We start from the raw sequence: 22215 nt of genomic DNA, 5'->3' as shown, positions 1-22215 counted from the left end.
CGCGCCGGAAGTCGGCCGATGGGATCCGGCGCGCACGCCCCCCGCCCACCCGCCCCGCCCCGCCCCCGGCTGGCTTCGCTTCCCCATTGGTCGGTGTGGCCAGTGGGCCCCACCGCGAGGTAATCGAGAGTGATTCCCTCCCGCTCTCGGGCGCGGCCTGAACCTCCCCCAGAGCAAAGCTCCCAAGCCCTAGCGAGTTTACAATGTAACACGGTAGGGTCAGGTGCCACGTAACGTCTCTTCGCTTCTTCCAGAGCCTCCTGAGCTCTGAGGAGGGGGAGCACCAAAATGCTTAACCCATGTTCAGCTAATTGTGTGTTGCTCACGAGTCAGGACTGACCAGCTACCGTGCAAAAGTCTCGTGACACGCCTGGCTCCTGACGAGACTAAAATGCACCAAGGTTTGAACACACGTGGTTCAGGACCTCTGGCCTAATGCTAAAACGAAAAAAAAAGCCGAGGCCAATAATAGGATGCCACGGGAGGCAGATGGCGGTAAAAACGTATTCTTCGTATGGGGGCAAGCGCTGATTAATGTTTTCCCGGATGGATCTCCCTGCCGAAACTCGGTGCCATCCGGGACAGTTGGAGTCCCCGGTCAAACACCATGTTGCCCTCCTTGCTCCCTTTCCTCACGGAATTTAATCTAGGGTGTTTAGTGACCAAAATAAACCTCTTAAGGCCCCCAAACACTGTTGAAGACTGACAGCTTAAGCTGACAGTCGCCTCTAGAGAGACTTCTCCTGTAATGGCGCCTGCGTCAGTCACTAACATGGCGGACATAGTCGTGCGCGGCGCAAACGTCAGCAGCTCTACCCCAGACGCTCAGAAACAGCGGAGGAGAGCGGGGCCGTGCTCACTGATTGGTTCAGAGGCGGAGCGTGCCGGACTGGGCGCTCCCACAGGAGCCAATCAGGACGGCTAGAGACGGAATTGGCCGCTGCGCCTCCTCCCGAGGCATGCTGGGAGCCTGGAGGACTAGTGAGGAGGAGTTGAGAGAACGGAGCGGACGCCATGGCGACCAACATCGAGCAGATTTTTAGGTCTTTCGTGGTCAGTAAATTCCGGGAAATTCAACAGGAGCTTTCAAGGTAAACTCTTCCCAGGCTCTTCTGCTCCCAAGGGACCGATAGGGCCTCACGTAGCCGTCCGTGGCACCTTTCTTCAGGGACGCTGTCGTTCCTCGTCTCAGGCCCGGCTACAGCCCCGCCTGGGCCTGGGATCCATTTTCCGGCCCCCCCCCACCCCCGTCCGCTCCCTCCCTTCCCAGCGAGGAACTTCGCCCTTTCCGAGGTAATCCCAGGCTCCCTCTTCTAGAACCGAGTTAAGATGCTCAGGCTTCTCCCCCGTTTGGTCATTCCCTACCATTTAGCTACTGTAGGCCTGGTTGTCCACCAGGGACGGGCCTAGTTCCTTCCTCAGCTCCTCAGCCGCCGCGGCGCTTCCCCTCCCCCTCTCTGCCTCCGCGGATTTCGCCGGCCGGTGTCTTTGACCGGAAAGGGGTCTAACGGCCGTTTCTTGGGTAATCTTAAATCCGCTTTATTATTGCAAGCTTCAGACCATTTGGGGGTCGGGATCCTTTAATTAGATTATTTGGGTCCTACTGTTCTGTGGCTTCCACCAGGTAGCATTCTAATAGTTTAATAGATTGGAAGTTTAAATTAAAACAGCTCAAATTAATGTTAGCTACTTTGACAGAATATTCGAGGTGAGGATGGAAGGGGACTTTGCATTAGTGGTAATTTTTTTAATTTAGTCAGCGGAAAGTGGACTTCATGTGTAGCTCTAAATATTTTTGCCGCCCCTGACCCAATTGACATATTTGACCAACACGCTACTTTTGTCATTGCTACTGGTTTACCCTTGCTTCCCCACAATTTGAATGGGAAGAGATTTTCAAAGAAATACTTGCTTACTCAGAAACGAAAATCGCGTGGGTCATGTTGTTATTCAGTGATTGCCTTTTTGCTTTGTATAACGTAAATATTTGTTCCGAGTTCAAATGTATTTGCTGGTTGTATTTTAAAAGTTGAGAGCAAGAACCACACGTAACGTGAATTTGAAAATCAGCCGAAAACGCATTTGTAAACTGAGCGCTCAAATTAACATAAGGTTACTGGGGCAGTGATACAGTATTGCTGTAATATTTTTCCAGGGTATAGTGTTATTTCATTGGGAAATAGATCTTCTCATTGATTTAGTTGCTTTTTAAAATTTTGTTATATGCTGGTTATTTTTAGGATGATGATAAACGACCTGAGTTAAGGGAATATAATTTTCCTGAAAACTTTTTTATAGTTGCATATATTAAGTAGTTGTGTTTGCTGGTTGTAATGTCTTTTTTGTATACCTTTTAAAATTCAGTTTTTGTATTAGAAGTGTTATTGTCGTGGAAAGTTTAGGAAAAAAGAGGAAAGAAAATTTTAAAACACCACATGGTTATTGATCTTCATGTTCTTTCATTTTTTCCTTGTGCATACAGATGCACATATTTTGTCAAGTGTGATCATCTTGTTGTGTGTTGGTTGTTTTTTTCACCTATATATTGTGAACACGTTTGTGTTTTATCAGTCTCGGTAGTCTTTGAAACATTTTTCATGGCTCCATAGAATTCTGTTGTAGGATTGTATTGTTGGATATTTAGTTGCTTTGAAATTTCCACTCCTTTGCAGCAGTTCAGTAAGCATCCTCACAGCTTTAAGATGATTACTTTGTTATAGACTGACAGGTTTTTTTTTTTAGCCCTACTTTTCTGATTTTTAAATCGTGGCCTTTTTAGTAAGGTACGCACTGTGAAAGTGCTTAGGAAAAATGTAAAAGAGCTCCAGGAAGAGAGTTTAAAAAGAATATTAGATAAAGCAGTTTATTACTAAGGGAATATTTAGCTTCTTTTCAAATACTATGCTATATATTGTCAGTATTAAAAGAAGTTTTTGTTTATTTGCCATTTCGGTGAACTATAGTTCCTTTTTTTCTCACTTACTTTTATGAATATGGGTTTGGGTGAGGAGACTGACTTTTAGACAGTTTAAGTTATTATATATAGATGGTTGAGTGTGAGCTCTGGTTTTGAATACCAGCTTTACCTCTTAATTAGATGTATGATGTACAGCTAGGTTTTTTTGTCTTCTCTGTGCCTCATTTTCCTCGTTTAAATAATCAAAAAAATAGTGCTGATCTTAGAGTTTTGTTAGGATAAATGAGTTTAAAAATGTAGAACCGTGCAACCCTAATTAATAGTTAATAAATGTTAAATATTGCTATTGTATTAGAAAACCAAATGTTTTTTAATAACACTTGGTTAACTACTGAATTTTTTTGGGTTTTGACCAGACTTTTATCAGGTAGTGGAGCATAATTGTCGACCCATTTTGCTACCTAAAGTTTAAGTTACATTAAGTCAAACGTGCTGTTTAAAGTATTTTTCAAAACAATTTTGTAAATTTACACAAAATAGTACAAAAGACTAAGTAAATGATATGTTTTTATGTCTGTTAAGATTCTTCTGTTCCCGTGAATTGAAAATACGTTAAGTGATTCATTTACTGTTATTATAAATGAGTTGTTTTACATGATTTTTGATAACTGGGTGAAAATTATATAAATGTATTTTTCCTTTTCAACATTATGGCATTTCAGCAAGTCTGATCAGTCTAAACCTGATCCAGTGCTACAAGTTACCGTTTTGACTTAATGTGTCAGTGGCTAAAGTTGTGTTCCTTGATACTGCTGATGGTGATTGTGATACTTGCACAAGTGTGGCTTTACTGTGGCTATAGCTTCTACCATAATGTTAGGTCATGTATTTTTCTTTGGTTTTGTGATTGTGATCTTAATAATAATTTTCCTCCCCTGAGAGAAATATGCTGGTTGGGGAGTATTTTGTTTAAAAAAAAAAAAAAAAAAAAGATGAGCTTAGAAACCTGTTTGAAAGACTTTTTCTTAACTTTCACAGTTCTGAAAACTTTAATCGTGTGAAAATAAAAATGTACCAACTGTAAGTAGATAGTGTTAAGGAAGCACTTTTGATGGGGAATAGCATCCAAAATAAATAAAAAATGGTGAAGTGTACAAATAAGATTGTTTTAATCAGTTGAGTTACAAATATTAATTTATTATATGGCATGATAAAAATATTAATGAATTTTGGTAACTTTTCTTGTGAAGTGGAAGGAGTGAAGGCCAGCTCAATGGTGAAACAAATACACCTATTGAAGGAAACCAGGCAGGTGATGCAGCTGCTTCTGCCAGGAGCCTACCAAATGAAGAAATAGTTCAGAAGATAGAGGAAGTACTTTCTGGGGTCTTAGATACGGAACTACGATATAAGCCAGGTAAGTTGGAGATAATCAGTTGTCTTGAAAACTTGAAGATTTTTTTTTAATAGTTGACAGTAGTATTTCTTGATTGCAGAGTATTTAAGATGTTCATTAGATTTAAAACTTCAGTAAGTTTAATTTTTAGTTTAATTGATTTACTGAAGATTTTCTTAAGTATTTTTTTGAAAATACAATTGTACTGGAACCATGAGCATCGATGCATTTGTTTACTTTGCTGGTGGAATATAACTATCTTTGTTTGGTTTAGTCTTACAGTGCCTCAGTGCCAGGATTTTGAATGTCGGTTTTCATTGAACAGTTGTATAAATGTCAGTTTTGGAAGGTACAGGAGTCCGGACCATATCTGTAATGATTCTAAAACCCTGGAAGGTTTTATTTTAAAGCTCAAGATTAGAGATGATCTTGTTTTTGTGTTTACTCCTCTTAAAGGTGCAATGAATGGAGAGGAATCATTGCTGGATATTTAGCATTTGGGGAATTGATTAAATAATTGATGCTTAGAAATGAAGGATTTGTGATCAGCCACAAAAATAACAATATTGTTTAGTTTTGTAAATGGGGGGCCATGGTATGGGTTTTTTTTTTTTTTTAGTATAGAGTATGGTTAAAAAAAAATAGCATGGACTGTAGCCTTGCTTAGATTCATGGCTCTAGCAACTTTTTCTTGAAGTATAATGTAGCTAACGTTTGGTACATAATAAACAATTAGTGGAAAATGATTAATTTTGCTTTGGAAGAGGTCTTGTCATGTGTTGATTTGCTTTTTCCATAATCTTGGTGACCTGGATTTCTGATCACCTAAGATCACTAAGGTTTATCTAATATGATATTGGCATTAGAGTAAATCTCATCTGGTTACAAAGTGGATTATAAACCACTTTTTCTTTTAGATATGCAGATTGAAATGTTCTTAAGTTACATGTTAAGGGCTGTACGAATTTTCTTCTCCAAATGACTTTATTATCATTTTTAAAGTAGAAACATTAAAAAAAATTACTTCTTAGTAATTTAGAAGAGTATTGGGGGGAAGATGTTATTTTTATTAGAATGCAACATGGGTGAAAATTCAGGTTCCGTATTTTACATTTGTTGTTCAGACCTTATACTATAAAAGCAATCTCTGGCATTTGCTGAGGGCTTACTTGGTGCCAGGCATTATTCAGTGTACTTTGTATGTTTTAACTGAGTTCGTCCTCTAACTCTGGAAGACAGAGTGTCAGCGGTTTGGCCACGTCTATTCATTTAGTGAGTGGTGAATTGATTCAGTATCCAAAAGCAGACAGTGTGTTCCAGAGCTAGTGCCATGTTGCTTTCTGTATAAATAAGGGGGATAAAATAGTTACAAAAGTTTTTTAACGTGTATTTTTGTGGAAATTCTTAGAGTTAATAATATGAAAGATATTCATCATAACTGTAGTTTAAAAGTAATTTGCTGTACAGTGAGAGCTGGAGAAAGTAATTGTTTTAAATGAACTTAGTAAAAACACATCTTAATGTAATTCTAAAAGTTTTTGTAATAAATTAAGAAATTATTTTTAACCCAGGCTTCAGTTGTAAAAGAAGTATTGGAAAAGTGTCAGTCTTCAGATAACTGGTTTATGGAAAATAGTTTATTTAGTAACCTTTTGTTTAGCAAGAAGTGTTATGGTATCTTAACATGGATTGTAAGTTTTGGTTTATACGACTTACCTAAATCTATTTTGGGGGATATTTGACAAAATTAATTTTCCTAAATTTCAGACTTGAAGGAGGCTTCCAGAAAAAGTAGATGTGTGTCTGTACAAACAGATCCTACTGATGAAATACCTACCAAAAAGTCGAAGAAACATAAAAAGCACAAAAATAAAAAGAAGAAAAAGAAGAAAGAAAAGGAAAAAAAGTATAAAAGACAGCCAGAAGAATCTGAATCAAAGCCGAAATCACATCATGATGGGAACGTAGATTTAGAATCAGATTCCTTTTTGAAGTTTGATTCTGAACCTTCAGAAATGGCACTGGAGCATCCTGTAAGAGCGTTCGGCCTATCTGACACCAGTGAGTCTCCTGCACTTGTGCTAGAACCTCCTGTAGTATCTATGGAGGTATTAGAGCCACACACCTTAGAAATTCTGAAGCCAGCTGCAAAAACTGCAGAACTGTCAGTTGCATCTACATCAGTAGTTTCAGTGCAGTCAGAGCAGTCTGTAGCAGTAATGCTGGAACCATCCACGACAAAGATTCTGGATTCCTTTGCAACAGCACCAGTGCCTACTACAACAGTAGTGCTAAAGTCATCTGAGCCGGTTGTGACAATGTCAGTGGAGTGTCAGGTGAAGCCTGGGCTGAAATCTTTGGAGAGCACACCTCCAGAGCCATCAAAGATCATGTTGTTAGAGCCTCCAGTAGCAAAAGTGCTAGAGCCATCAGAAACCCTTGTGTCATCAGAGACACCTACTCAGGTGCACCCTGAGCCAAGCACATCAACAACAATGGATTTTCCAGAGTCATCGGCAACTGAAGTGCTAAGATTGCCAGAGCAGCCTGTAGAAGTACCATCGGAGATTGCAGATTCATCCATGACAAGACCGCAGGAGATGCTGGAGCTGCCCAAGACCACAGCGTTGGAGCTGCAGGAGTCGTCGGTGGCCTCAGCGATGGAGTTGCCGGGGCCACCTGCGACCTCCATGCTGGAGTTGCAGGGGCCCCCTGTGACTCCAGTGCTGGAGTTACCTGGGCCCTCTGCTACCCCGGTGCCAGAGTTGCCAGGGCCCCTTTCTACCCCAGTGCCTGAGTTGCTAGGGCCCCCTGCGACAGCAGTGCCTGAGTTGCCGGGGCCCTCTGTGACTTCAGTGCCACAGTTGTCGCAGGAATTGCCAGGGCTTCCAGCACCATCCATGGGGTTGGAGCCACCACAGGAGGTACCAGAGCCACCTGTGATGGCACAGGAGTTGCCAGGGCTGCCTGTGGTGACAGCAGCAGTAGAGCTGCCAGGGCAGCCTGTGGTTACAGTAGCAATGGAGTTGACCGAACAACCTGTGACGACGACAGAGTTGGAGCAGCCTGTGGGGATGACAACGGTGGAACATCCTGGGCAGCCTGAGGTGACGACGGCAACAGGGTTGCTGGGGCAGCCTGAGGCAGCAATGGTGCTGGAGTTGCCAGGACAGCCAGTGGCAACGACAGCGCTGGAGTTGCCAGGGCAGTCTTCGGTGACTGGGGTGCCAGAGTTGCCAGGGCTGCCTTCGGCAACTAGGGCACTGGAGTTGTCGGGGCAGCCTGTGGCAACTGGGGCACTGGAGTTGCCTGGGCAGCTCATGGCAGCTGGGGCACTGGAGTTCTCGGGGCAGTCTGGGGCAGCTGGAGCACTGGAGCTTTTGGGGCAGCCTTTGGCAACAGGGGTGCTGGAGTTGCCAGGGCAGCCTGGGGCGCCAGAGTTGCCTGGGCAGCCTGTGGCAACTGTGGCGCTGGAGATCTCTGTTCAGTCTGTGGTGACAACAACGGAGCTGTCAACGATGACCGTGTCGCAGTCCCTGGAGGTGCCCTCGACGACAGCGCTGGAGTCGTATAATACGGTAGCACAGGAGCTGCCTACTACATTAGTGGGGGAGACTTCTGTAACAGTAGGAGTGGATCCCTTGATGGCCCAAGAATCCCATATGTTAGCTTCTAACACCATGGAGACCCATATGTTAGCATCCAACACCATGGACTCCCAAATGCTAGCGTCCAACACCATGGACTCCCAGATGCTAGCGTCCAACACCATGGACTCCCAGATGTTAGCCTCTAGCACCATGGACTCCCAGATGTTAGCAACTAGCTCCATGGACTCCCAGATGTTAGCAACCAGCTCCATGGACTCCCAGATGTTAGCAACCAGCTCCATGGACTCCCAGATGTTAGCAACCAGCTCCATGGACTCCCAGATGTTAGCAACCAGCTCCATGGACTCCCAGATGTTAGCAACCAGCTCCATGGACTCCCAGATGTTAGCAACCAGCTCCATGGACTCCCAGATGTTAGCAACCAGCACCATGGACTCCCAGATGTTAGCAACCAGCTCCATGGACTCCCAGATGTTAGCCACTAGCTCTATGGATTCCCAGATGTTAGCATCTGGTACTATGGACTCTCAGATGTTAGCTTCCGGCACCATGGATGCTCAGATGTTAGCGTCTGGTACCATGGATGCTCAGATGTTAGCATCTAGTACCCAAGATTCTGCTATGTTGGGTTCAAAATCTCCTGATCCCTACAGGTTAGCTCAGGATCCTTACAGGTTAGCTCAAGATCCCTATAGGTTAGGTCATGACCCTTATAGGCTAGGTCATGATGCCTACAGGTTAGGGCAAGACCCCTATAGATTAGGCCATGATCCCTACAGACTAACTCCTGATCCCTATAGGATGTCACCTAGACCCTATAGGATAGCACCCAGGTCCTATAGAATAGCTCCCAGGCCATATAGGTTAGCACCTAGACCCCTGATGTTAGCATCTAGACGTTCTATGATGATGTCCTATGCTGCAGAACGTTCCATGATGTCATCTTACGAACGCTCTATGATGTCTTATGAGCGGTCTATGATGTCCCCTATGGCTGAACGCTCTATGATGTCAGCCTATGAGCGCTCTATGATGTCAGCTTATGAGCGCTCTATGATGTCCCCTATGGCTGAGCGCTCTATGATGTCAGCTTATGAACGCTCTATGATGTCAGCTTATGAGCGCTCCATGATGTCCCCGATGGCTGACCGATCTATGATGTCCATGGGTGCTGACCGGTCTATGATGTCTTCATACTCTGCTGCTGACCGGTCTATGATGTCATCGTACTCTGCAGCTGATCGATCTATGATGTCATCTTATACTGCTGATCGTTCAATGATGTCTATGGCAGCTGATTCTTACACCGATTCTTACACTGATACATATACGGAGGCATATATGGTGCCACCTTTGCCTCCTGAAGAGCCTCCAACAATGCCACCATTGCCACCTGAAGAGCCACCAATGACACCGCCATTGCCTCCTGAGGAACCACCAGAGGGTCCAGCATTACCCACTGAGCAGTCAGCATTAACAGCTGAAAATACTTGGCCTACTGAGGTGCCAGCATTACCTCCTGAAGAGTCTGTGTCGCTGCCTGAACCTCCTGTGAGTCAAAGTGAGATTTCAGAGCCTTCAGCAGTGCTTGCTAATTATTCAGCGTCAGCATCAGAGCCTTCAATGTTAGCATCAGAGGCTTCCATGACTGTTCCAGAACCACCACTGGAGCCAGAGTCTTTGGTCACATCAACACCTGTGGAGTCTGCTGCTGTAGCAGAAGAGCATGAAATTATTCCAGAAAGACCAGTGACTTATATGGTGTCGGAAACTCCCACAACATCAGGTGAACCGACTGTGTTAACATCAGAGCCTTCTGTTATGTCAGAGGCAGCAGAAACTTTTGATTCCATGAGGGCTTCAGGACATGTTGCCTCAGAGGTATCTATGTCCCTGCTGGAGGCAGCAGTACCTATTCCAGAGCCATCCCAGAGCACTGTAGATCTGCCAGCCATGGCTGTCTCAGAGCTACCAGCTGTGGCTGTCCCAGAGCAACCAGCTGTGGCTGTCCCAGAGCAACCAGCTGGAACTGTCTCAGAGCCACCAGCCATGGCTGTTCCAGAGCCACAGGCTGAGGCTGTGCCAGACCCAGCAGCTGTGGCTGTCCAGGACCCACCGGCTGAGGCTGTCCCAGAGCCCCTGGCCTTGTCTGAGCCAGAGCATATTACCGTTCCTGTGCCAGTTGTTTCTGCCCTGGAGCCTACTGTGCCTGTCCTGGAACCAGCGGTGTCAGTCTTTCAACCTAACGTGATTGTTTCAGAACCATCTATTTGTGTCCAAGAATCTACTGTGACAATTTCAGAGCCTCCTGTCACTCTCTCAGAGCAGACTCAAGTAATACCCACTGAGATGGTTTTAGAGTCTACACCAATGATACTGGAGTCTAACGTTATAAAAGGAATGAATTTACTGTCTGGCGATCAAAATCTTGCTCCAGAGATTAGCATGCAGGAGATTCCCATGCATTCAGACGAAGAGCCACATGCTGAAGGACACCTGAAGAATGATTCTTATGAAACTGAAAGTGGTATGAATATAGACCTTAATATAAATAATCACTTAATTGCTAAAGAGATGGAACATAACACAGTGTCTGCTGCCAGCACTGGTGCTGTTGGTGAAACTGGTGAAAAGATTTTGCCCACCAATGAGACTAAACAATGCACAGTATTGGATACCTGTCCTACTGTTAGTGAAACTGATGTAGGAGGGACTCTGTCTTCTACTGGTTCCCTTGCTCTTGAACCTGATGCACTGGGAACTGGTAAGGGTCTTGAATTTGCCACAGCATCTGCTTTCAGTTCAATTAGTAAATATGATGTTGAAGTATCGTTAACTACTCAAGATACTGAACATGACATGGTAATTTCCACCAGCCCCAGTGGTGGTAGTGAAGCTGACATAGAGGGACCTTTACCTGCTAAAGACATTCATCCTGATATACCAGCTAATAATAACTTTGTCAGTAAGGATGCAGAAGGATCATTACCTATACAGGAGAGTGACCAGACATTAGCAGTGGCTCTCAGTCCTAAAGAAAGTAGTGGAGAAGATAAAGAAGTACCTCTCCCTACTAAAGAGATACTGTCTGATTCAGGATTTTCTGCCAACATTGATGATATTAATGAAGCTGATTTAGTGAGACCATTACTTCCTAAGGACATGGAACGTCTTACAAGCCTTAGAGCTGGTATTGAAGGACCTTTACTTGCAAGTGAAGTTGAACGGGATAAATCTGCTGCCAGTCCAGTTGTAATTAGTATACCAGAAAGAGCTTCAGAGTCGTCTTCAGAGGAAAAAGATGATTATGAAATTTTTGTAAAAGTTAAGGACACACATGAAAAAAGCAAGAAAAATAAGAACCGTGACAAAGGTGAGAAAGAGAAGAAAAGGGACTCTTCGTTAAGATCTCGAAGTAAGCGTTCCAAGTCTTCTGAACACAAATCGCGAAAGCGCACCAGTGAATCTCGTTCTAGGGCAAGGAAGAGATCATCGAAGTCCAAGTCTCATCGCTCTCAAACACGTTCACGGTCACGATCAAGACGCAGAAGGAGGAGCAGCAGGTCAAGATCAAAGTCTAGAGGAAGGCGATCTGTATCAAAAGAGAAGCGCAAAAGATCGCCAAAGCACAGATCCAAGTCCAGGGAAAGAAAAAGAAAAAGATCAAGCTCCAGGGATAACCGGAAAACAGGTAGAGCTCGGAGTCGCACCCCAAGCCGTCGGAGCCGGAGTCACACTCCGAGTCGTCGAAGAAGATCTAGATCTGGGGGAAGAAGGAGCTTCAGCATCTCCCCGAGCCGACGGAGCCGCACCCCCAGCCGAAGGAGTCGCACCCCCAGCCGAAGGAGTCGCACCCCGAGCCGACGGAGCCGCACCCCGAGCCGACGGAGCCGCACCCCGAGCCGACGGAGCCGCACCCCGAGCCGTCGGAGAAGATCAAGATCTGTGGTAAGAAGACGAAGCTTCAGTATATCACCAGTCAGATTAAGGCGATCACGAACACCCTTGAGAAGAAGGTTTAGCAGGTCTCCCATCCGCCGTAAACGATCCAGGTCTTCTGAAAGAGGCAGATCACCTAAACGTCTGACGGATCTGAGTGAGTCATTTAAAAATTTAATGGTATTAGAGAATGATTTAAAGCTGAGTTTTTTTCTGTGAGTCAAATGGAATATTTGGGGTTATTGGTTTAGGATAAATATTTCTATCTTTAAATTTTTGTAGTTAGGTTTAGCTTCTGTTTAGAAAATGTAGGAATAAGTACATTTGTAATTAGCGTTTAAAAGACCTGCTTTGGAGTAAATTAGAACCAAGGTATTTCCATGCTTGAATGCTTTCTTTTTGCTTTAACCATATTCCATAACTAAAAATGGCAGGTAGAAGTCCAGTTAAAGACAAGGCTAGTATCTGCTCAGGTTGTTATTGTATGTATTCCAACATAAATTCTTGCAGATAAGCCTAAAATCAAATGTTTCTTTTTTAATAAGTTACATGTCTTAAACTGGTAATACAGTACTGTTAAATGTTTGTGAAAATAATTCTGATTGGTATAATGGGTGATGGAAGTGAGTAGGGAATTTTGCATATGGGGAGTTAAAGTGATTTCAGTCTGCCTTTTAAAAGATGAAGTGTTCTAATTTCTCCTAATTTTAAAAAGTGTGCAGAGGTGATTAAAACTTGATGGATCATGCGTGACTACCTGTAATAATAATGGATAATTTATCATTATCCCAGTGGATTGGACATTTCCAGGTCAGAGTTGTCTAAAGAAAAAGATCTTAACAGAACCGCAAGGGAGAATGCATTCAGTTCAACAAATGTTTCTGAGTTCTTTTTTTATTCAAAGCAAAAAACAGTATATAATTTCTGGAGTGATTACAAGTTAGTACAAGAGACACAGATAAAATGCATATATGTCTCTTTTACCAAATAGTAAAACTACCAAAAAGAGTAGAATGTGATGATTGCTGTAATTACTGGTATAGATTAGGTACTTTGGGAGCACGGTGGAGAGGAATGTTAAATTCTGACTTAAGACTTGTTACTTTGAAGAGGTGGCAGTTTTGAACTTGGGCTCAAAGAGTGCTTTAAAATGTTGTCCGAGATTAGAAGGAAAGTAATTTAAGGGGCGTGATAGTTGTGGAAAATAAAGTAGGTTTGGGCAGGTGTGTGTCTTAATGTGTGTGGCAGAGTGATCATTATAGTTGTGTAGTCTAGCTATTTTGTATAGTGTTTGAATGGTAAGCTAAATGTGGACTTAATTCTTTTTTAAATATGGGGCATTTGTTTTAAAACTTCGAGCCAAAGAGTGATTTCATCACAGCTGTAAGTTAGGGCAGAAGATTGATGCCTTTAATTTTGTTAGTATATGAAACATTAGATAATACAAAATGTACAGCCTTTTAGGAAAACTGCTTCTTATATATTCCTCTTGCAGATAAGGCTCAGTTACTTGAAATAGCCAAAGCTAATGCAGCTGCCATGTGTGCTAAGGCTGGTGTTCCTTTACCGCCAAACCTAAAGCCTGCACCTCCACCTTCAATAGAAGAGAAAGTTGCTAAAAAATCAGGAGGAGCTACTATAGAAGAACTGACTGAGGTAAGCTAGACAGAATTTGTCATTCTTAAATGGATTATTCCAGTGATGTTGACTCTGGAGCGTGCCAAAACCCGAATTGTGGGCTGAACTGATAATGGCTGGCACCGAGTGGCCAAAACCCGAAATACAGACGTGGCAGCGGCAGAAGCTCTATTTAGCAGGCCATTATCCGGGATGGCTAAGCTCCGCTAGCTAAAAGTTACTTCCCATTACTTTTGCTTTCCAGTTTTAGAAGCCAAACTGACTGAGGAGTGGGACGGTTCGTTTGAATGGAGGAGGTGTTGAGTGAGCAACACGCAGAAGCTCGCCTACAGTTTCGTTTCCATTCACGACGTGTTCACTGATCGCCACGAGTGTACTGCATATACGCAAAGACACAGACAATCTTCAGAAATGATCTTTTGCCACCGGAGCTTGGAAATTAATGAGAATAGCTGGCCATTGCCTGAAAGGAACTTCTTTCGCATCAACATTTCGGGTTTTGGCTGTTTGGTACCAGCCATTGGTGATAATGGCCGGCCATTATCAGTTCTTCCTGCGGTTCGGGTTTTGGCAGTAACATATATATTTTAAACACACTTATTTTTGTTTTTAAGAATTTGATCTTTTAAATTGAGGCTTTTTTTTTTGTCTTTTGGCTTTATTTTATTAAAAAAATTTTTTTTTGGAGGACGCTGAAATATTGCTGCTAGGATCCAGAAATACCACATTGTTTCAGATATTGAAACTTGTTATTGGCTAGCCTTATGCCAGCCTGCCACTGTCAATATATTCTGTTCCCCTTGGTTACAAGCTTGGTATATTCTGTGTTTTTGGCTATATGAGCTTTTTATCCTATTAAAATATTTTCAATTGATAAGGGATATGACAGATTCTACTGCTAGTATAGAGACATGTCCACCCAAATTTACTCTGACCTTTTTATAAAGCCAGGTAATGGAGTCGGTTCCTTTGCTTCTCAAGGCGGAATTGACTTTGCTTTATGTGTCAGACCTCATCAATTGCACCCTCCCCATCATGCCTTATATTCCATTCTTGAGTTCTGTTCCTTTAGAGACTCAACCTACAAAACATTTATGGAAAGACATGCTATCATCTAACCCAGTTGCAAGTGTTTGAGATTTTATTTAGCCATACATTTGGGGATCATATAGTTTCTTAATCTGTTTCCTTACTTAGATTTATTACAATTTTTTTTTTAAGTTTAAGGACCTAGTGAAGGCTTCTGTTGCTTGCTTATCAAATCCAAGCTCCTTATCCAAAACCTTGTGAACACTTAGTGTTTCCCTATATATTTTAGCCTCATCTTCAGCCCTCTGTCCCTTCTAATAAGTTTTTTCTCACCTCTTTACCACTACCTGACTAGGGTGACTTTCTTTTCCTTTCCCTGCTAATCCTTGTTCGTAACTATGAAAATCTGGCTTAGAACTCTGCGAGGAATATTCCTTGATTATCAGATTCTGCCTGATTCTGTTCTCTTAAGCTTTTGTTCTTTGAGCACTTATGTACTCAGTTTGTATTATATCAGTTTGCACTTGTTAATTGTGTTGCTCTGTAAAAGCGTTCCTCAATTATCTCATGTGTATGTATTCCGTCTATTGAACTAGATTGTAAGCTCCTTGAGAGCAGGGACCATGTCTTTTACTTTATTTTTTTTGTATTCCCTGGACAGTGCCCAGTACAGTGCTCTGCACATAGTAGGTGCTCAATAAATGTTGTTAACTGACTGACCAGCTAGAGTGTGTTTAAATAGTAACCAGTAAGCTAAGTTACATATCTGTAACCTATCATTAATCTTGTTTTACCTTTGAAAATTGATATTATGTGGTTTTGATTCTTTTAAGAAATTACATGTTACTCTGCATAAAGTGTAAGGTTTATCTTTTGTTTGTTTTTACTTTTTTAAGAAATGCAAACAGATTGCACAGAGTAAAGAAGATGATGATGTAATAGTGAATAAACCTCATGTTTCGGATGAAGAGGAAGAAGAACCTCCTTTTTATCATCATCCTTTTAAACTCAGTGAACCCAAACCCATTTTTTTCAATCTGAATGTGAGTATTCGTGTTTCTAGACTAGTGAAACAGCACAACTTGTAGAACTGTTTAAGTAAAATTCAAATGGAATTTAGTTTTTAATTTAGGTTAAATACTGTGTGAAATAATGAACAAAGTCATTTTCAGATTATGTTGAACATCTATTGAGTTTTAATTAAGCAAAACATTATTTTTTAGATTGCTGCAGCAAAGCCAACTCCACCAAAAAGCCAGGTAACATTAACAAAAGAATTCCCTGTGTCATCTGGATCTCAACATCGGAAAAAAGAAGCAGATAGTGTTTATGGAGAATGGGTTCCTGTAGAGAAAAATGGTGAAGAAAACAAAGATGATGATAATGTTTTCAGCAGCAGTTTGCCCTCTGAGGTAAGTAAAAGGAATATTATGTATTTTTTTCCTTTTATATACCTGAATCTGCATTTTATTGTTATTTTATATCTGATTTGGATTCTGTTTCACTCTTCTTAGGGCCGGGTTAAACGGCAGGGCCGGGTTAGACGACAGATGAAACAACCCGCAGCTTCTCATTTGACAGTAACTCGATGCAATTCACTTTGTGGAACCAAGCCACAAAGTGAAAAGCATCGAATTGCAGAGAACAGTGTTATCACATCCCTACCCAACATTGGGCCCTCCTTGCACTTGTGGGAAGGTAGCCCAAGGTACAACTATTTAGCTTCCCGTTTTGCTTCAAGGCTCTATAGCTCTAGATTTTGGTGGTAGCAAATTTATTGGGTGGAGGGATTGAGCAGAGAGAGGCAGATCCTCAGGTTCAACACAAGAACTGGATTGGAAAAGGCGTTGTAGGCTGATGTGAGCATCTTGGATACATAGCCCATTGCCCTTAAATAATGGTTTCTATTTCTCTGGGTTGTTTGTCAGATAGCCTTTAATTTTAATTATTTTCCCTTCCCTATGCTACCTTGGCCCTTTGGATTCTTGTGTTTAACCTAATGTTCAGCCTTGGTACTCCATTTCCCTTCTCCTTCCCCTTTTTGCTACTATTAAAAGTTGGAGAAGTGGAATTCACACCTTGAAATTTCCAGGAGGCTATAGTTGTATCTTGTCAAAATGACGCGGTAATAATGCCAAGTGTCAAAACAGCCCCATTAAAATGCCGCCTGATTAAATAATGTGCTCCTAAATATAGTGCACATGAAAACAGCAAGACTGTATATATATGTAAATATATATATATATATCTGTATCTTTGTATGTATCTCTGTATCTGTACCTTTGCTGTATCTTTTAATAAACAGTTTACTTTTATTTAACTTGTTGTGCAAAATCACGCTTGGGGGATCTGGGAGGGTGGAGACTTACTAGGGGGGTGGGAGTTTTAAATGATACCATAGACTAGTCATCACCTCTTGCCCTTCGTTTCCAAAGCCCAGACATTTGTCCAAGGACTGGATTAGATATCTGATGCCCTTACAATGTAGGAATTCTTCCCCAGCTCCTTTCCTTGCAGTTCTGGGATATGTGGGTCAGAGAGACCTGTACTCTTCACATACAGGTTCACTTTATTGGCCATATCATCGTCGTCCAATAAACACCTCTGATAATACAAATAAACGAATTCTGTTTATAAAGTTAAAAGTGAACAGAACCCAAATCAGAAACTTTGATAGTATTTTTTTTCCCCTGGGCTATTCACAGGTGACATTTTCACTGTGGTTTTCTTTTTACCTGTGGCATTTGAAAAGAGAGCAAGTTATATACAATGAAGCTGGACATAACTAGCCAGTGCAACTTACAGTCACTGTTGATGATCTATATTTACATGGGGGTCAACAATTGAAGCAAGTTATACCATCACCAGTGAGGGAGAGGATAGATAGCTTGTTGGGACAGTTTTTAGAGAAGCCAGTTGAGTAGCTCAGTTGCTAATTCCCAAATCAAGCTACCTGCACATCTCAAGAGGGAAAGGTTAACTGACATTTGTAACTGACTTAAATCTTGTAGAGGCTGAATATAAACCATGGTGAGAGGGCTGAACAGACTGACTTAGAAATTCTGATACATACGCTTTTAGTAATTTCTTGAAGATTAAGCAATTAACAGAAAAAAAACATAAGGGAATTATTTATGTGAGAAAAATTTTCCAACAGAGTGAAGCCCTATAAATATTGCAAAATTCCAAGGGATTTTCCTGGGAAGATAAGTGACCATAACTATTTTGACTTCAGTTGAACATCGGGAGAGTGCTTAGTGAATCCTGGTGATTATGGTTCTTATTGATTGAGAGCTTATGTGTAAATATATATATTTCAGTATTTAGCCATTTTCAGCTTTAACACTAAAACCGTGGTGCCTTACATTGTCTGTCATCAACAGTGGTTGTCAGATTTGAATGAAAAGTTGGGGGGAATTATTCCAGAGAAATCCTACGGGGGAGTAGGTGGGTATTCAGATTTTATAATAAGTAAAGGAGCCTTTTATTAAAGCAGGAGGGGAAAAAAAGTTTTGTTCATGAAGCAGATTTCTCCTGTGGGGAGGATATATACAGCTATTTGATATCATAACTCTAAGCTAGTTTCTTAGATGATTAGACTAAAAAAAATATATGTTAACTATAATTTCAAATAAAACAATCCCAAAATTTTAGGAAGGGACAGAATTTTGCTCTTGCTTTCAGGTCTTCGTGCTTTTACCTAGAAGTAATATGAAACACCTAGAGGAAATGTTCATAATATAAAATGTTTACTTCCATTTATTTAGCTGTATCTTATAAATATATTTGTAAGATTAATGTTCTATATTCCAATGTTTGTAGAATACTATTGGTGACATTTTATGGGAGCATTGACTCTTGATTCCCTGTCAGGGGTTGAAATAAAGAATTTATAGAGAAAAGGAAAGTTCTTCTAAATGGTCAACATTTTAACTGAATAGTACTTTTAATTTTTTTTACCTGTTAGTCTTTTTCATTTTAATAAATGTAAACGGAATTTGCGGTTCTTTAGTTTGGAGCATGAAACATTTAGGCAAAGATCACAGATTTGATCTCAGCTTTGCTATGATCCTTAATCCCCCCAATTGTTTTGCACATGAGTGCTCTTTGACATAAGTATGAGTGGATAAACGTGGATGGATCAGCATAAATCCATATCTTACGGAATATCAACTCATCAGACTGTGTGCCCTACTGCCATAGCATCGTCTTCCTACCCAGAAGCCAACCAGCATCATCCTCAGTAAGGAGTGGCTGCAGAACCTTGATCATATTTGTGTCAATTTGATTTATAAATGAAATCAAAAGTGTTGGAAAACATTTTAAAAATTGTCCTCGGGGCCATTAATTCTTGGTAATAAAGTTAGCAAAGACTTATTGGGTAGAAGATATAAATGTAGTCTCTGACGTAAAATTTCCTTGGGTTAACTATTTATCATAAATGTCCAGAGGTAGCTTGCCATTAAGTCTAGTGATTGTTTACATGTTAGGACAGTTTTTGTCTCTGGCAACTGTGCTTGATTTGTTACTATTGAAGAATATTTCCCTGTCCAGTGGAGCTAAAATTCCCTTATATTTAGAAGCTCTAAATTTTTGAAGTTTAGGAAAGCTGAGTTCTTGTGGTAAGACGAAAATTTTAATTGAAAATAAAACTAGGTCCTGGCAGTGCTAGCATGTGTTAAGTACAGCTTTGTTGTTCATTCTTCTCTCCTTAGATTCTGTTAGGTGATTAACATGGAATTTCTTTACCATTTAATGATTTATCTGTTTCTTATTATGATTCATTTGGATTCATTTTAAATGTACAAGTTAACTAAGAGTTGCACTAAGGAATTTTATGTGAAATAATGAAAAGGTTCATAAATCAGTTTTTAAAACCAAGCCACGTAACAACTTTACGTTGTTACATACTTTACGTAACAACTTTACGTAGTGTGTATTTAGTGTGGCTTTTGTTTCTGTAGTTTTCATTTTCTACGTGAACCTCTTTGTATTTTATTAATTTTAGCTAAATATTTTAAAATCATGTTTTGTATGCAGGTTAGGTGCTTTTTCTTTAATTCTATTTTCTTACAATTAAAAATTTCCTTTTTTACCATCTTTTAATTTGAGATACCTGCAGTTACCTCTGTAGAAAATAATTTGCCTATTACAGGGATTATTTTTTCCTTACCTGACTGACCACCTTCTAATGTCTTTAGTTCTTTTATATACTTTCATTGACTTTATAGGAAATACTTAAGATAATTGTTCTATTTATATAAACAGTTGGGTTAACAAAGGGGGGAGGTAAATTGACTTAGAAGGGTTTTTTAAATGAAGATATAGAAGGTACACAGTTACAACTTAGGCCATGAAATGCGTGTTACATGGTGTCAATTATATGTGTTTCATTAGTCCTGACAACTTTTTAGGTTATAGAAGTAGTAATCTGCTGTGTTACTGATGTAGAGGGCTGAAATAACTTGGACAGGTTTTTATTAATGTGAGAAGTGGAATTATAATTGAGGATAGTCTTTTATGTGGATTTCACCTTTTAGAACAAGTCCTAGGGAGAAGGAAATTAAACATTTCCCCCCATTATAATACCTAGAGTATTACTACACATTACATAGAAAGTCTGTCTTGTATTAGTGGAAATAAATAAGGCTTGATGATAGTTTAATAACAGTATTCTGTACAGTTTAAGATAATCTTCCCCCCAGTTTTTAGCATTCTAAAACTTTTAGCATCATTTTGGTACCTTTTACACATTTCTGTTTTTGAGCAACATTAAAAGATGATTAAGACTCTAAAGCCCTGCTACACTGTATAGTTTACTATGTACTATATATGCACAAATGCTATACAGTCCAATACAGTAGTCATTAAGTGAACCACTGAAAAATCAGTTCTTTAATTGCACTAGACACATTTCAAGTGCTCATTAGCTTTCACTGTAGAAAATTCTGTTGGACAGTGCTGTTCTAAAGGGTAGCTGTGATATTTTATGAGTGTTTTAATACTGATGCATAACATTTGGTGTAGTCTTTGAATATTACTGCTTTGGGGCTTTTTATTGCATATCCTGAGTTACCTTGAAAACCTGGAAATATGCTTTTTGATACAAACTCTTGAGAATCCTTAAGAGATTAAGATAATCCTGATTGATTATACTTTGAGTATATTTTTCCACATTAAAAAGTATGAATATGAAATTAATAGTCAAATTACTATTTGGTAATAAAGTTTTGACATGAACTTACAGCTCATTTGGTAAGCCTGTTGAAGAATAAATGAAGTTGTATTAGGAAAAAACTAGTTGTAATTTTATCTAAAGTAAATTTACATTAAATCCCGATGTTGATATATTAAATAAATACTATTTAAATAAATAAATAAAAATTCCTTTCAGAGTGAGATGTGAATTTAACGTATAATATTACTGAGATTTGAATGAAGTTTCATCCTGAGGATGATGATGGGGTATTTAGGTTACCTACTTACTTAATAAAGGTTAAAAGAGAAAAAAGTATGAAGATATAAAAATGTCTTCAGAAGGAAGAATTCACAGATAGGTATGTTAATTTGCTTTCCAGTTGGGAAGAAGTAATTTTATTCTAGAAAAGTTGGGAGTTTTCGGAGCCATCTTAACTACATTTTTATGGCTAATTTACAGATGGAAATTGGGGGATCGGAGCTTGGGGTGGTAATGGGTAGGTGTATTTTCCTCAGTATCTCCTCTGTGTTTCGACTTTTTAGAATAAAAACCTATTATTTTATACCTAAATACCCTAACACTTAGATTTGTAGATGGGTATGAAACCCGGAGTAATTCTGGCAAGGTTAAAGAACAGTACTTGAGATATATTTAGTGGGCTTTCAAAAATTACTTCGATGATCTTAACATCTAAGGCCAAAGGAATGTACATTTTGACCTAAGATATCTGGGTTCCCACTTAAAGTCCCAGCAGGTGATCACAATTTTAATAGAAGTGAAAAGTGAACCTACTAAGTTTTCTAGTGTTTCAATCTGGCTTTGCTTATATAGCCCCAGAAATATTCTAATTAGTGTGGATAATTTACTAAGTTGACTAAGAAATTAGGACCTTTCATAAATGAGATATGTAAGCAGTCTAATAAACAGTTACAGAATGAATTCAGATTAATTCTGCTTTCATTTTAAGAAGGCAAATATATAGAAATCTGTACTTTCTGGTACCTTGTGGAAGAAAAATTGAGTTTTGCTAAAGGAATCTTACTAGGTGATTCAGCAAGATAACTAAGAATGATGGAGTGATTCAGGGGTTCTGAAGATAGGAAAAAGGAAGATTACTAATCTTTATGCATGAGGTATAATTATTCTCTCAAAGTCATACACCCTTCTCAACTATATAGGTCTTATTTTTAAAAGAAGTATTTCATACTCAACTACACAGTCAAATTACAGGTAACCTTAGTTTAGCTTTTTAAAAAAACCTTTGTTATTTTACTGACTTCCTTGTATTTGTCACATCCATGCAGTACTTACTAGTCATTCTTTGTAAGTGAATTTAGGAATACTTCATGTCAGATAAGCGTTTTCCAAAAATGAATTTTCTTGGGTGAAATACTAGAAAATATTAATGGGTTAAGTAGTGTTAGAAGAAAAACAAGTATTAAGAATTGGTGAGTTGACACACATCAATCAACCTAACCTCTTAATG

The 22215-nt window shown here is 40.0% G+C and overlaps 1 protein-coding gene across 8 annotated transcripts in view; it reads left to right on the top strand.

The window, feature by feature from the left end:
- The first annotated feature begins 972 nt into the window (after positions 1–972).
- SON (SON DNA and RNA binding protein) overlaps positions 973–22215 on the top strand; it is a 31141-nt gene continuing 9898 nt past the window's right edge. For 5 of the 8 annotated variants that reach the window (XM_082839754.1, XM_082839755.1, XM_082839757.1 and 2 more), the window contains exons 1-6: positions 973–1091; positions 4168–4334; positions 6081–12020; positions 13359–13519; positions 15427–15573; positions 15754–15942. In XM_082839754.1, coding sequence (XP_082695880.1) covers positions 1015–1091; positions 4168–4334; positions 6081–12020; positions 13359–13519; positions 15427–15573; positions 15754–15942 — 6681 coding nt within the window. In that variant the 5' untranslated portion in view covers positions 973–1014. Of the gene's footprint in view, positions 1092–4167; positions 4335–6080; positions 12021–13358; positions 13520–13745; positions 15240–15426; positions 15574–15753; positions 15943–16044; positions 22107–22215 lie in introns of those variants that run through there. The other 3 variants (XM_082839758.1, XM_082839760.1, XM_082839761.1) reach the window with 3 other exon arrangements.

Source organism: Leucopleurus acutus (genome assembly GCF_964270905.1).
Source record: "Leucopleurus acutus genome assembly, chromosome: 5".
NCBI lineage: Eukaryota > Metazoa > Chordata > Mammalia > Artiodactyla > Delphinidae > Leucopleurus > Leucopleurus acutus.
The sequence above is the reverse complement of the archived record's forward strand: the minus strand, read 5'-3'. Positions and strand labels throughout refer to the sequence as shown.